This window comes from Lissotriton helveticus, chromosome 3_2, assembly GCF_964261635.1.
Source record: "Lissotriton helveticus chromosome 3_2, aLisHel1.1, whole genome shotgun sequence".
NCBI lineage: Eukaryota > Metazoa > Chordata > Amphibia > Caudata > Salamandridae > Lissotriton > Lissotriton helveticus.
The window spans coordinates 346,157,647-346,172,313 of record NC_136062.1 but is presented as its reverse complement, the minus strand read 5'-3'; the positions used below and the strand labels follow the sequence as shown (position 1 = coordinate 346,172,313).

At 41.1% G+C, this 14,667-nt stretch overlaps 1 protein-coding gene across 4 annotated transcripts in view; it reads left to right on the top strand.

Annotated features, from left to right (window-relative positions):
• Window positions 1-14,667, top strand: part of ANO5 (anoctamin 5) — a 303,496-nt gene that overhangs the window by 273,850 nt on the left and 14,979 nt on the right. For all 4 annotated transcript variants that reach the window (XM_078684222.1, XM_078684221.1, XM_078684220.1 and 1 more), the window contains one exon: window positions 1,746-1,851. In XM_078684222.1, the coding sequence (XP_078540348.1) occupies window positions 1,746-1,851 (106 nt within the window). The remainder of the gene's footprint in view (window positions 1-1,745; window positions 1,852-14,667) is intronic.

The window sequence follows — 14,667 nt, the reverse complement described above, 5'->3', positions numbered from 1 at the left end:
AAAGGGGGTCAGATGAAGGGATGTATTAAGAAAAGTCATGTATGTGTAAAAGTAGGTTACAGGGCCAAACCAGCAAGGTGTACTGAAGTCAAAGGTGTCAAACAGTGCATCACAAGCAGTACATCCTGGAGTAATGGATATTGATAATGCATGATAGCATGATCAGCGCCGGGACACTCTGTCTGAGTAGCTGAGCGCTTTACAAAACTCCATTTAACATAACATAAAATGATAGCAACATATATCAGAGTGATTGATGTTGATCCAGTTCACTTCAAGGGATGTCATCATTAAGCCTGTGATTTAGGTCTGCAGGCAGAACAGCCAGTGTTGTTCTCTGGAAAGTAAATTGTTTTTAGTTGCACAATACCAAGTCTCCAGAACTACTTAGTCAATGTCTAAGAAATGAGCACTGATTTTAGTGTTTATCCTTCTACATCTTATGCCACTTCTGTGTTCACTCATCCAGACTTTTTGTGGTCATGCCTATATGGTTGAGTCCGCTTGTGATCATGTAGATGCAGTTATTTGCATTATAGTTCGTATTTATATTGATTAATTGTAGATAAATTAGCCTTCTACTTCATTTTAAGAACGTCCGCAAAGTATCTACTACACAGAAGGAAGGTTTAGACATGACTGTTTCAACCTGCCATTATAAATTCTGTTTTAGGAACAGGATGCATTTTGGTGCTAATTGTGTTCTAACATAACTTTATATTCCACCATAAAATAGGATTCTGGTCCGATAAAATGGTCACTTCCGTTAATGAAGAAAGGGAAAATGTATTCAGTGTTACATACAGGGTGAAGCTATAAGGCTGGTAAAATAATCTGTGTTTTAACAACAGTATGTTCATTTTAAAACATCAGCTCAGCGGCATCTGCCTGCTTGCACGTGCTCTGCTCACTAGTAACCTAGTAGTTACAACATATGCATGCATACCAAAGTACACAGGCCTTATTCTAATTATAATTCTGTAGTGTACCAATGTAATCATCTCATCAATATTTCAGGTTCAAGCAACAGTGTCTGGTCAAAGTACAGGCGACTCACCAAACTCAATGGGATAGAAAGGATGGGTTATGGAGATTGGGCAACCATAATGAGAAGCAGGGTTTGTGGTTTCACAAAGGCAGCAGAAGTAGCCCCTCCCATCAAGTGAGGACCTTGCCTTGTAGGTTAATGGTTGTTATTTTGCAGGTGCAGAGGTAGAGATGTGTGGGAAGCTTCCATTTCATAGTTACAGCAACTCATCCTTCATCTACCTGTGCCTCGACACACTCTTGGCTCAGTGAGGAATGAAGAGGTATTGGGTAGCACGAGATATGGGTTCAGTGTAAGGACATGGGAATGTTCAGGCATTGGAACTACACTCATGATTAAAGCCTGCTGATGCTATATTGTTTTAAACAGAGACATCAATAATATCAGTATACACATTTAGTGTTATTGTCCTAACCACTATGGCTGTAAGCTGAAGGTGAGAACGTGCAATTAGATAATGCATAATTAAAGCAGTTTATTTTTGTGTGCACTGTGCCACTCACCTATCTGTTAGTTTCATTTCCTTGTACAAGAATTACAATATGTTGCAGACAAAAAGTAATTAATGTCAACATTAAAAAAAAATTGATGGCTAAACTCCAGAATTCCTCTGTAGGAACCAATGATTTATTTGAAGAGTATGATTCTTATTTGATTAGCCATGACTGATAAACCTTTTACATTATTGAATTCACAGGTACAGAGATTATCGCTATCCCCCTGACCATGAAAGGAGATATTTACACAGTATGCAATTCTGGCATATTCTTGCTGCTAAAATGGCCTTTATCATTATCATGGAGGTAGGTAACTCTGTGATGTTGTGATTATGTTGTTTGTGTGTATGTTCAAGTTTTTCTTATATCCGGAAACACTTTGTCAATGATGCTAATCACATCTTGTTCAAGCACAATGGAGAATTTGGAAAAGTTCTCAAAATTAATTTTGTGGATGAAGAACAAAATAATTGCTTCAACAAAAAAAAACACTATTGGACTAGCAGGGTATGCTAGGCTTATGCCACAAGGCCACCCAACCCCTTTCATTTTAATTTTTTTTATTGAAGTCCAACAATCATGATACAAATAGCATAATACATCCATAAAAAAAAAAGATTATCTTTAGGCATAAAACTAGAATTGCAAGATTAAATAAGTACTATACAAAGCAGTAAAAAATCAGAGACAAATACAAAAGTCCTAATAAAATAATAATAATATTAACTATTTAACATGCGTAAGGCATTGACCCTTCATAAATTTAATAAAGATATGTAGCACCGATTTTTTTCAACTTACTAAGCCCCCCAACCCGTAGTGCGTAAGTACGTTCACTTCTCTTGATCGCTTTCATCTTATGAATCCACTCTAAAACAGAGGGAGTCAAATCGGTACCCCCACCTTTGCAACAGAAGTGATCTGGCTACGGCCATTGCTATGTACAGAAATTTAGCCAATTGAACAGGTAGGGAAAGATCTGGATCAAAAACAATTAACAAACCATTCACTACTAATCGGATACTACAAACAGTTTCCAGATAACAAAAAATATCCTCCCAAAACCTCTGAATCTTTGTACTTTGCAACATAATATGTGACCAATTAGCTGTTGGGTGGTTAATACAGCCAAAACAATGAGCAGATTGATTGGCATACATTTTCAAGAGGGCAGGAGGAGTTCGGTAAAGTTGCCATTTACTAAAAAAACAGCATCCTACACCAATTCGCACCTCTTAATGTCCTACAATTAAATTTATTAATAACTGACCACATGTTGGAAGAGATTTCTAAGTCTTCATGATCAGACCAGTTTTTAATTGCCTTCTGTCCAAGGTCTGGGCTCCTAACTAAGGCTAAATACTTTTTCCAAGCCCTCGGTTTCCTGCCTGGCGCGTCCTCTAAAAGATCATGGACTAGCTGATGGTGTACGGCAATTTGAGATGCGCATAGTTCAGCAAGGAATTTATAGAGGACGTTGTATGACCCCAATAGAATAAAATCATTACCAATCAATTGCGATATTTCGGTCATAGTCAACCATCTTCCATTCCTCAGAAAATCTGAGACCGTACGAAAACCAGCCTAGGCCCATTTTGCTATAAGTTCTGAGGATTGTGCGATCCCTGCCTATGGTAAGATACCAGATATTACAGTGGCTGAATTAATTACAGGGATAGAGTATCGTTTAAAAAAGGCCTGTCGTTTTTTAAAAAAACCATTGAAGGCACTTATAGAGAATCTGTTTAGGGGATTTAAAGATTGTCAAAGGGGAGTGGATCCAACTTTTCGTACACATTACATTTATAAAACTATTAATAAAGAGATGTGATTGTAAGTGAGATTTGAATCTAGATAAATATTGTGCAAAATAAGCATAATAGTAGTACCTGTGATTCGGAAGAGCTAGGCCTCCCTGATGTAATTCTTCATATAAAGTGCAAAGTGCAATACGTGCTGATTTTTTTTGCCCACAGAAAGGTTGTAAGCATAAACTCTACTTGGGTGAAAAATGACCCTGTTTAGCTACAAGGGATGGTCATAAACAAAAAGTTAAACAGAAGCAAAACAGACATTTTAATCAACGCCACCCGTCCCAAGATGGATAAAGGGAGAGAGTTCCAACGTGAAAACAATATCTGAATTTTTCGAAGGAGCGGTATAAATTTCAGGTGATAGAAGTCCCTTACATTTTCAGAAAAATATACCCCCAGATATCTTTTAGGCTTAGTATTGACACAAAAAAGGATATAGGGGTGAAGATCCAAGCCTGGTCCACCACATTGAAGAATCTCAGTTTTCCTTTTATTAATACGGTACCCACCTAAAGCCTCAAACTCTTCAAAGACCTGGAAAATTATAGCCTGAACCTTTATCTCCGGTTTAATAATAAGCATGATATCGGCGGCATATAGTTTTAATTTTGCCATAGATTGAATTGGGGGACGAATATCAACACAGTTCCTTATTGCTATCGCTAACGGTTCAATAAAACAAAGCGAATAAAACCGGCGATAAAGGGCACCCTTGCCTTGTGCCGCGTTTTACTTTTACCTGCCCTACCACCGACATATTGATAATTACACTGGCTTCAGCATTGAGATAAAGATTATGGATCAAGGCCGAAATTTTATAGGAGATGCCAAAATGACCTAGAATCGTAAACAATGTCTTCCACACAACAAGGTCAAAAGCCTTCTTGGCATCTAATAAAAGGACTAAAGCGGGTATCCTCTGAGTGTCAAAATAATCCAACGCCTCAGGTAAGTAATGTGTATTGGTGGCTAACTTCCTACCGGCAATAAAACCATTCTGGTCCGGGTGAATCAAATGCGCTGCGTGTTGATTAAACCGAAGCGATAACAGCTTAGTGACAATTTTGTAGTCAGAGTTTAACAACGTTATTGACCGATAAGAATTTGGGTCCTCACTGATCTTACCATTTTTTTAGAAAACGGACTATGTTGCCTTGTCTAAAGGATTCTGGACTATAAAAAACGTTAAAAAATTCAGATGGAAACACATCCGGGCCACATACTTTGCCATTCGGGAGGTTCTTAATGACATCCTCCAACTCTTCCTGAGTAAAAGGGCTGGCCATGGATAGTTTTTCTATTTCTGAGAGTGTTGGTAGATCATTATTAAGCAAAAAACTATTCAGAGCTTTCGTATCTAACGACTGTTGTTGGCCATAAATGGGTCCTCTATACAAGTCGCGGTTAGGGGACATTTTAACACGTTAATCTGATTAGAGACAGCCTGCTCCCTAGCCTGCCAGGCCAAAAACCTGCCCGTAAAATTCTTTCCTCATATGTTTTTTGACAGTATTGATGAAAAAAAGCTTCACTCCGAGTATAGTAATTTGAACTGAGATCGCGTTTAGTCTGGTCCAGTTGACGCTGGTTAAACAAAGAGGGGTTATTAAGTACTACAAAATATGACTCTTGGACCTTCTGCTCTAAGATTCTTTTATTTTCTCTGGCTTTTTTAACATTTTCTGCATCTTTCCCAATAATTAACACCCGAATGAAGGCCTTAAGAGTGTCCCAAACCACATTAAGTGGTGCAGACCCACAATTTCACATTAAAAAAACCTTGATCTCTGTCCCAATGAAGCCCACCCATTCCTCTTCATTAAAATATTGTCTATTTAGCGACCATCTTGTAAGGGTCCTAGCGCGGTCTCCTATTGGTAGCTCAAGCACCAACATAGCATGGTCAGAGAATACATTCTATAGGAATCTCTGCTGACTAAAACCTAACCTCCGAGAGACCAAAAAAAAATGGATGCGTGACGAGGGGTACGGAATCTACCAAACCAGCAAGTATACGCTAATTTCTTTGGGAAGGCCACCCGCTATGGGTCCTGTAGGTCCAGGGTTGCTCAATAATGTTGCATAGTTCTTGGGTTTTAGGCTTCAGCTGTTTTTTAGCCCGTGCTGAGGAGTCGATTTTAGGATCCATTAAAACATTAAAGTCGCCCCCCAAAATCAGCTCACCCGATACCTGAATTAGGGATTGAAACAACTCCTCGTAAACCTTGGGATTATCCTCAACTAGGGCGTGTATGCTGATAAGTGATTGGTCTCTCTCTGAAAATGTAGGTAACCCAGCACCAGCGACCATACTTATCTTTATCAAAGTTAACTACCTCGGCCTGAAATATTTTGCTTAAAAGTATTGCAGTCCCTCTTTGGGAAGCTGAAGACAAAGATAACCCACTATAAGCAGCACAAGACCTAAACATATAAAAATCTGGTAGGTTTACTGCTGATATATGGGTCTCTTGTAAAATAATCACGGCTGGGCTTTCTGATTTAACCCATAACTCAATTGCCCGCATTTTCTTTTTATTGTTGCCACCATTAACATTAAAGGAGATCACTTTCAGCGGTTCACACTGCCCATAATTTAGGTCCAACCACAGCTTAAACCCGCTTAACAGTCCACCCAGAGTCAAAATACAATATGGATGCATGAAAACCTGAATAAATTTGCAAAAAAAGCACTTCATTTCATTTATTTATTTAATCGGACTTATGAAGCACACTATCGCATAGCAGGCATCCTGGCGCTGAACAGCTCAAGGAGTGAGAGTGTGTACAGTATGGGGGCACTAGAGTGTAGGAAATAGCCAGGTCTTAATGGCTTTTCTAAAAGGGAGTAGCTCCTGAATTTGTCTGATTTCACAGGGCAGACTATTCCAGAGCTTAGCCGCTGCAACTTCAAACAGTCTACCTCCCATTCTCACTCTTCTAAATGTAGGTATCCTCACCAGTCTTGCCGAAGAGGAGCGAAGACTTCTAGAAGGGGTGTACCAGCCAAATTTTTTACGCAGGGATAGGGGACCGGTCTCATGAAGAGCTTTAAATACCAGACAGAGAGATTTAAATTGTACTCTCTGTCTCAACGGGAGCCAATGGAGTGTTGCTAGGGCTGCAGATGCCGAGGCTCTTCTAGGAAGACCCAGTACTAGTTTTGCAGCTGCTGACTGGATTCTCTGCAATCTATTCAGCACACATTCAGGAGAATTTAGCAGAAGGGCATTGCAGTTATCGAAGCTGCTAAGTATTGTACATCGTGTAACTTGGGCCCGAGCCTGAAAAGGGAGTAGAGGATACATTTTTCGGAGAGACCGGATAATTGCAAAACAAGAGGCCGTCATCTTAATTACCTGAGCTTCTAACGTAAGTCTACTGTCAAATATAAAGCCCAAGTTACGAGCTGTTTAAACTTGCTGTATTGCCGTTGGCCAGAAATTATCAGGAAAGGGGGGAGGTATCTTAGACGCTGCACAGGAAATCACCTCTGTCTTTCCGGCATTGAATTGCAATGAGTTTTTTCGTAACCAGGAAGCCGTATCCCAAAGGCACTCATGAAATACCTCCTCAGAGGTCGCGTTCTCACCCTCCATAGATAGGATCAACTGAGTATCATCTGCATAATTTACTATGCTAATGTGTGATTTAATAACATCAATTAGAGGTCTTCAATAGATATTAAATAAAATAGGGCTGATCGCTGAGCCCTGAGGCACACCATGCTGTATATCAGAGAAAGCAGACTGAAATGGGGGAAGAGACACCGCCTGCTGTCTGTCCTGCAGAAAGGAGCGGAACCACTGTAAGGCGCAAACCCTCACTCTGACCCCACTCTGTTTATCCAGCAGGAGTTTGTGATCTACAGTATTTAAGGCGGCAGACCGGTCAAGCAAGACCAATGCCACTGTCTGACCCATGTCTGTCCGCCTGCCCCCATGACCCCTCCCCCCGAAATTTGGACCACCAACCATACTAACCACATTTCACCCCCCCCCTTCAACCTGGGTGTAATGTAAATACACCCGAGTGATCCTATCCATTCCCCCCCAGCAATTCTAAAATGTGTTCAATATTAATAAAGCGTGCAAGCAAGCATATTTGAAAGGTGTAGAGCCCAAGTTATAATCAAATAACCAATTAACAAACATTGCTACCCTCCTAGAGCAAGGGAAGGAAACTCACCCACCTAACCCCCTAGTTAATACCAATGACAAAGATAACCAACATGATGCATCTAGCAGATCCTTTCTAAGCCTTTTAGCCCTGTGAGATCTCCTTTAATAATTCCTGGGCATCATCCAAATCAGAGAACATGAAAAATGTGCCCCTCACCAATACTCTTAATTTGGACTGCTGGGCGATAGAAGCTTGCGCCCCATTGGCTTTAAACAGGTGGAGGATCTTTTCGAATTCTTTTCTCCGACGTGCAGACACAGAAGTCATATCGGAGAAAATACGACATTTTACAGTCTCGTTCTCAGCAAATTGTCTTTGTTGAATTGCATTATTCAGTATTCTCTCTTTTACACGATAGTCAGCAAAATTTAACTGTATTGTTCGTGGCATCGTAGAGTTGAGAAACTGGCAGGAACACGATGAGCTCTTGTAATGGTGAGATCACCCTCAAACTCTGGGATGACTTTTTGTTTAATGAATGAGTTAAACCAATGCAAGGTTTGGGAGCCCTCGATACCTTCCAGTATTCCAACTATCCGGAGGTTGGATCTTCGAGAATGATTTTCTAACTCCTCCAGTTTGTTCTCGCGAAATTCTTGCTTTTGGCCGCTGCTTTAGCTTCTCCCAATACAATGGTCATTTGGTCCTCCAGAACAGAGATCCTAGCTTCAGTCTTCTGAAGTCTAATTTGCAGGCTTGACGTAGTCTCTTCGATCTTCTCCAGTCGCTGGTGAAGAGAGGAAAGTTCTGCTTTCTGTGATCTCTTCAGCTCACGAACTTCCTCCAAGATTAAATTCAACATATCTTTGTTGTTCATCTGAAATTCACCAGCCGGCTCCATGATTGGGCTGGAGGAACTATGCTGGGAGTCCATGGCGGGAGAGAAATCCCCTGCCATAATCCCTTTAAAAGACCTCGGGCCAGTCAGGGGGGCCTGTGCCTGTGGTAAAGCCCGAAGCTGTAACTGAGTCTCTGCTTGGACTTTGTAAGTCAACGGTATACCGGGGACACCGGAGATGGAAACAGTCTGACCAGGTACTTCTGTATCTATATACCAGACCTGTCTCCCGGACTGATTAGTTGACAAAGTTAAGGAGGTCGGCTCATCTTTACTAGGAATTTGTCCCATGGGTGTCATCACGATTTTAAGGGGATTGGCTCTTAGGTTACCTTGCGAATCTTCCTGACTCATAGAGACCACGTCTGCTACTGGTACCGGAGCTAATGATATTATGGCAGCTGAAGTCTCCTTTATAAGATTCGAGGCTGGACAAGAGCCTTTTTCAAAAATAGTGTGAATTGTTCGAGTTCTTTTGTTTCTTTTACTTTTTTAGGACCTTCAGACCCCACATTCCCCCGCAGGGATGTTAGCAGGCATATCTGTAACAGAGTTCAGTTCCGCCGTGGCCACCTGTTCTGACGAAATAACAAAAGATTAATCCTCCTCCTCTGAGCTTTCAAGTGTAGAGTCAGGACCGGGCAGAATGGGGGCTTTCTCCTTACTAGCCAATCGGACTACCTCCTTTGCTACCTTAGCAAGGGCTCGGCGGGTTTTGACTTTAAGGCGAGCATTAAGCAGTTTTCCCATTCTGGACCTCCTTTTAACTCCCAAAAATAGTTTTGCTGGCACTTATGACTTTTATCCCTCTTTTTAATAATTGGGATTTCCCAAGATAAGATATGGAGCTAGTATATAGTCCGAGAAGAGACTCAGGAAGGCACCTTATGAGGACAGAAAAAGCAAAAAAAACAGGATAAAATATATCTAAATCACCAAATCAGGCCTGTGCCACCGTGCCTCTATATGTGCTTCTATATGTCAATAAAGAATGTCCTTCAACATAAAACCAATTGATCAAGCTGTGTGAAAGAACTGTGTATTACGACTTTTTTGCAAAACTGGTCACATTTACAGTGATACGCTATATTGTCGAATGCCGCTCGCGCTGCCATAGTAAATAGTGGCTGAATGAATGTGGAAATGTGATGTTCACCACTTTTTCGGGATACTGACCACAGATGCGGACAGGAGTAGGCCCGTAGAATATACGCACAGAGATGCAGCCTCCAAGTCCAGAAAACTGTATATTTCGTGACAGATGCGGTGTTTAATTAATGATGCGCACCCATTATCTGTTCATCCACGTTCCTTTTTATAATGCACACTGTGTTGTGATGACATCTGCCAGTTTTAATAGCAACCAGCCTCAGAATGGGGGCAGGCACATAGGTGCACACACCGCTCAATCGGCGATTCAATCCACCACCAGCTTGATCCCCCTCACCTTCTACAGGACTCCAAGCCCGTCCGAGCCCAGGCATTGAGGCAGGAGCTGTCAGGGTGAGGTGCACACTACTGAAATTGGCGCCAGCTATCCTTCAGGCCAGAAAGCAGCAGGGAGCCTGGAAGGCAGGAGCGAGAGCGCGAAGCACCGTCAGAAGCGGAGGAACCAAGGGAAGCACCGCTGCGGTTCACAAGGTAGAGCCGCAATCACCGTAATCCCCATAGGCGCTTCAGCAGGGATACCTGGAAGGCCAACCTGCTGCACAAGCACAATCCACCATTGCTGGGGCCGTGGCAGGAATCATCTTGCTACTCTGAGTCCGGGAACTCCGTAGCCATCATCTCATTTTCTTCTTCTCAGTGTGATAACTTTGGATCACAGTTTTAACAATGAAAATTTGCTTAAAATGCACTCTAAAAAACCACAAACATACCTGCTTTACTTAATCTGCACCATGTGATGGCATCGTAAAAATAAATTCTGCCATGTATTGCATGTACAGTGGGATGGTACCAAGTTGCAAGTTAGATGCTAACTATTTGTATAACGCTGGATGTTAAATCTACTGTTGGGCATGCCATTAAGATGAGCATTATAAAAAGCCATATTCAAAGAAAGAAAGAGATAACAGATGTTTGAGATAAAGCTTATGTGTTCAAAAGATGTCCAGACCATTTTCAGAAAAAGAGCTAATTGGAAATAATCAAAAACATGCTACCTGTCCTAAAAAAGAGTAGCAAATTAACTTTGGGATGCTATTTTCGAAAGCTTGTGGTCTGCTAAATGTATACAATGGTATCATAAATAGTTTGAGTGTTGCTAAGTAGATTTAGAAGAAAATGGGAAAACCAATCCTAATCCTGTCATCTGTTAAAGTGAGCTGTCTTTAACTCATCTTTTCGTTTAAAATTATTTTTAGAGGAATCTAGTTGGAATATCGCTTTGAACCAGTTTTTATATGTGGCTTTCAAAGGGTTGTTCTCACATTTTATTTATAAATGATGTGATATTTTTCCATAGTTATAGATCATTTGTTATTTAGATATTGACTGGTTCCTACTAGAACAATATGTTGGGTTGTACATATTTAGTGTGATATTTATGCTAATTATTATTCTTTCCCCAATGGGTTAAATTAGTAAAAGCGAACAGTGGGTTTGAACAAATCTTCAGCATTGTTATGACCTCTACATTTCTCAGAGTACCTCACATGAAAAGGAGCAGCTAGTATCATTTGTTTTTTGATGTCCCTTTAGTGTATCATTTTTGTTCTTCATGTTTTGTCCTTGACATCTTCAGAGTACAAGAGTCTTGCTTTCTATGTTTTTTTCTGAACTTTTTGAAGATTCTTACACAAACTCATAACATTTCTTGACTTTTCATCATGCATAAAAGATATAATAATCTTTGTCACTTTGTAGTCCAATGCCCAACAGTAGTTATAGATGGGGCCTAATTTTTCATTTTAAGTGTTTGCAAATCGCATACTTACTTAAGCATGTTCGGGGAGAAACATGACCACCTTCTGGCACTTGGTGAAGTGGGGCCCCTAGCAAGGTGCCTACGAACCACATGGATCCATATCAGTGGGTATTACATTACAAAGCCCAGTTTGCATATGCTGGGGACGTGCATGATTGTTTTGATAGGCCACCCCCCATTTCCACTCTATACTTTACCAAGAAAGAGGTGAAAAATGCTCTACTCTCCGCCCCAAGAGGCAGGGCGCCCGAGCCTGATTGCATCCCGCTGATCTGTTCCTTTACGACATACATAACTGGGCATCTTACATTCAGCTCCTTGTGAATGCTATTGCTAGTGGAGCATCCATGCCTGGTACTTGGGCAGAAGCAGACATACTCCCTATTTATAAAAAAGGGGATCGCTCTCTACCAGGGAATTATAGGCCGATAAGCCTCCTTGACTGCATACAAAAAGTATCAGCTAGGTTGGTATTGAGTAGAATCCAGGCCTGGATGGAGAATTGTGATATTCTGTCCCCCCTCCAGGCAGGCTTTCGGTCATGTGCTAGTACCATTGACCAGGTGTTCAGGTTTATTCTCCTATACTGGCGTACTGTAATACTTGGGGGAGGCACTATTTATGCAGCTTTCGTCGACTTCAAGTCGGTTTTTGACCTTGTTCCCCCGTACTAAGATGTGGCGCATCTGTTTGGAGTTAAGTATGCCGTTAGACATTCTGGCACTTCTGGTCAAGTTACATGCTGCTAATTACGCGCAGGTGAGATGGGACGCGCATGGGAGTACCACCAAAAAGTTTCCTGTAGGTAGTGCAGTATTTTCAGAACTTTCCCACGGATGCGCAGTTATTAGCATTACTTATGTTTGCAGACGACACCCTTATACTCTATAACCCTAGACACGAAAGGGCCTTCAATGTGCCCTCTCGAGATTTGAGGAGTTTTGTCAGGACCATGATCTTATTATTAACCTAGACAAAACAAAATATATGGTCCTACACAAACACAAGAATATTATGGGTAGAGTCGAATTGAAGGGAGGTACTCTGGAACAAACTGAGATTTTTACTTATCTAGGGGTAACCTTCGGCAAAAAACTAAGCTGGAAACCCCAAATAGATATGCTCTCTGTCAAGCATGCCCAACTCTCGGGTGCCTTGCTGAAGGAGCAGAGATTATCATATACCAAACCTATTGCTCCTGCACTAGAAATGTATTTCACTAAAATTAGCGCCTCGATTTTGTACAGGGCAAAACTGTGGGGTTATGCCAATCTAGATCCTTTGGTGACAGCTCAAAATACAATTTTGAGGTCATTAATTGACCTCCCACAGTCCACCCCATTGCTACTGCTATATTTAGATCTGGGCTGCTATTCGATTGGGGTTGTGGCACACTTTAGGCCAGTTGCATACTGGAGAAGGCTATGGGTGACCCTGGATCTTTCACACTATGCCCAAGCTTTATTAGAAGTTAGAGATGCCGATGGCATGAGCAACATTATATGGTTAAGGCGTGTAAAAATCACTCTGTGAGATGGGGATGAGCCGTTTATGGACATCCCCTGCTGACCGTGTATTTCCAGCCATATTGTAGTGTAGTTACTATATTCCCAATAGGCTCTGCGCATTGGAATAATATAAACAGCAGTGTAGACGTAGGACTGAGGTCGACTAGGTCTCTACTGACTATATTAGACTTAATTAGTTTTGCCAGCTAGCTCAGAGGTCACTAGAAACTTTCTCGAATGTTCAGGAAAGAGTTAACTCTCCGGATTTAGACAAGAAGGGATTAGCTTCTGACAACCGCATAAACATGACAACTTTGCTCCCTCAGAATAAGAGTGTATCTCTAGAGTCGTGTGAAAACAATAGACAGCTATTTTACTCAGTCAATCGTGCATACTTAGTTTCACCAGAGTGCAGAGAAATAGAGAGACTGGCGTTTTCAATAAAAGGTGTTATTTATTGAGCAGTCTTCTTTCTCATGCAAGAGAAATGAATTGCCACAATTGCAATACTTATCATAAAGTAAAGTGCGTACAGTTATAGGAGTATTATGAAATAATACTGTAAAAGCATGGATATGGTTTCTTAGCCATATGATACTTTAAAATGGATAAAATATATACATACATAAATACATTGACTAACCTACTCAACTGGTGCTTCTAATCTACGCCTACCCCAGTGTACCTGACCTAAGCCTAGTACGTGGGAAGGAGTAAGTAAGTAGCAGTTGAAGTTAAGTTGTTTTTTGCCAAGGAATCTGAATCAAGAATTCTCTTAAGGGTTTAGTCAGCTCCGTACCTGGGTAATAGAAGGTAGGAGGTCTGGTATCTCTCTCTCAGGACTCGATATCCCAGAAACCCGCAAGGGTGGCTGGAAACAACGGAGCTGGAATTTTCTCGGCTGGAGAAAAAGACAGCGTCTTTCTCAGTGCGTCAAAAGGGAGGGGCGGCGTCCGTGGGCTCTCGCATCAGCTGGGCTCTCGGGCAAGTAGATAGCCGCTCTGCTCCAAACCACCGTGTGTTTGCTTAAGGCAACGTTGGTATATTTATACCTGAAAGGTGCCGGGTTTGACGTAAGGTTGGACATAAGACGTCAATAAAAGATGTCACTAAGAACTGGCCGTTCTTTCAGTGCTCGCAGGAGTTCTAGGACAAATCAAAACAAAAGCATGGGGAATTCCCAGGTTGCTGGAGGCTTGCTTTGTTTAAAGAACGTGTTGTACTTTCTAGGAGTCTAGGGGAGTAGCCTTGCCGTATTTGGACTGCATGGGCTATTACTAAATATGGATATGATTCTTATGCCTTTATAGGGATATTCTTTATTATAACCATATAAGGGCATAAATCGGGTCCTAGATAGGAACACAACACCCACTCCACGGATTAATGTCCATCATTACTAAAAACTAAGCAATTTTAAACATATCAACCCACCCCAAAATATATAAATCGCATTTGAAATGGTATATGGTAAATACACGAAAATGAGTATTGGTACTGTACGCTTATTAAGCAGTGTCATCATTCAGTTAAATGCATATATATATCAGCTGAACGAATTGCGAAAATTACACATGAAATGGCTCAGTATACAGAAAAGAAGGTCGAGACCATTTCACCACATATTTATACAAATGCTGTACATGTGCTAGAGGCTGAGGTAAAATATTGTCTCTAGTTATCCTAAAATAGAAGCTCTGTTCTCTAAGAATAGTTCTACTTTAAGCAGATTACCATGTGCCAGAAAAAGGGAAATATTTTGGAAGTGAAAAAAAAATAATTTCGCTTTCAGGGGAAAAAAATAGTTCCAAATGTTTTCAGTAGCTGTTTTTATCAAAAAACTGAAGGCCG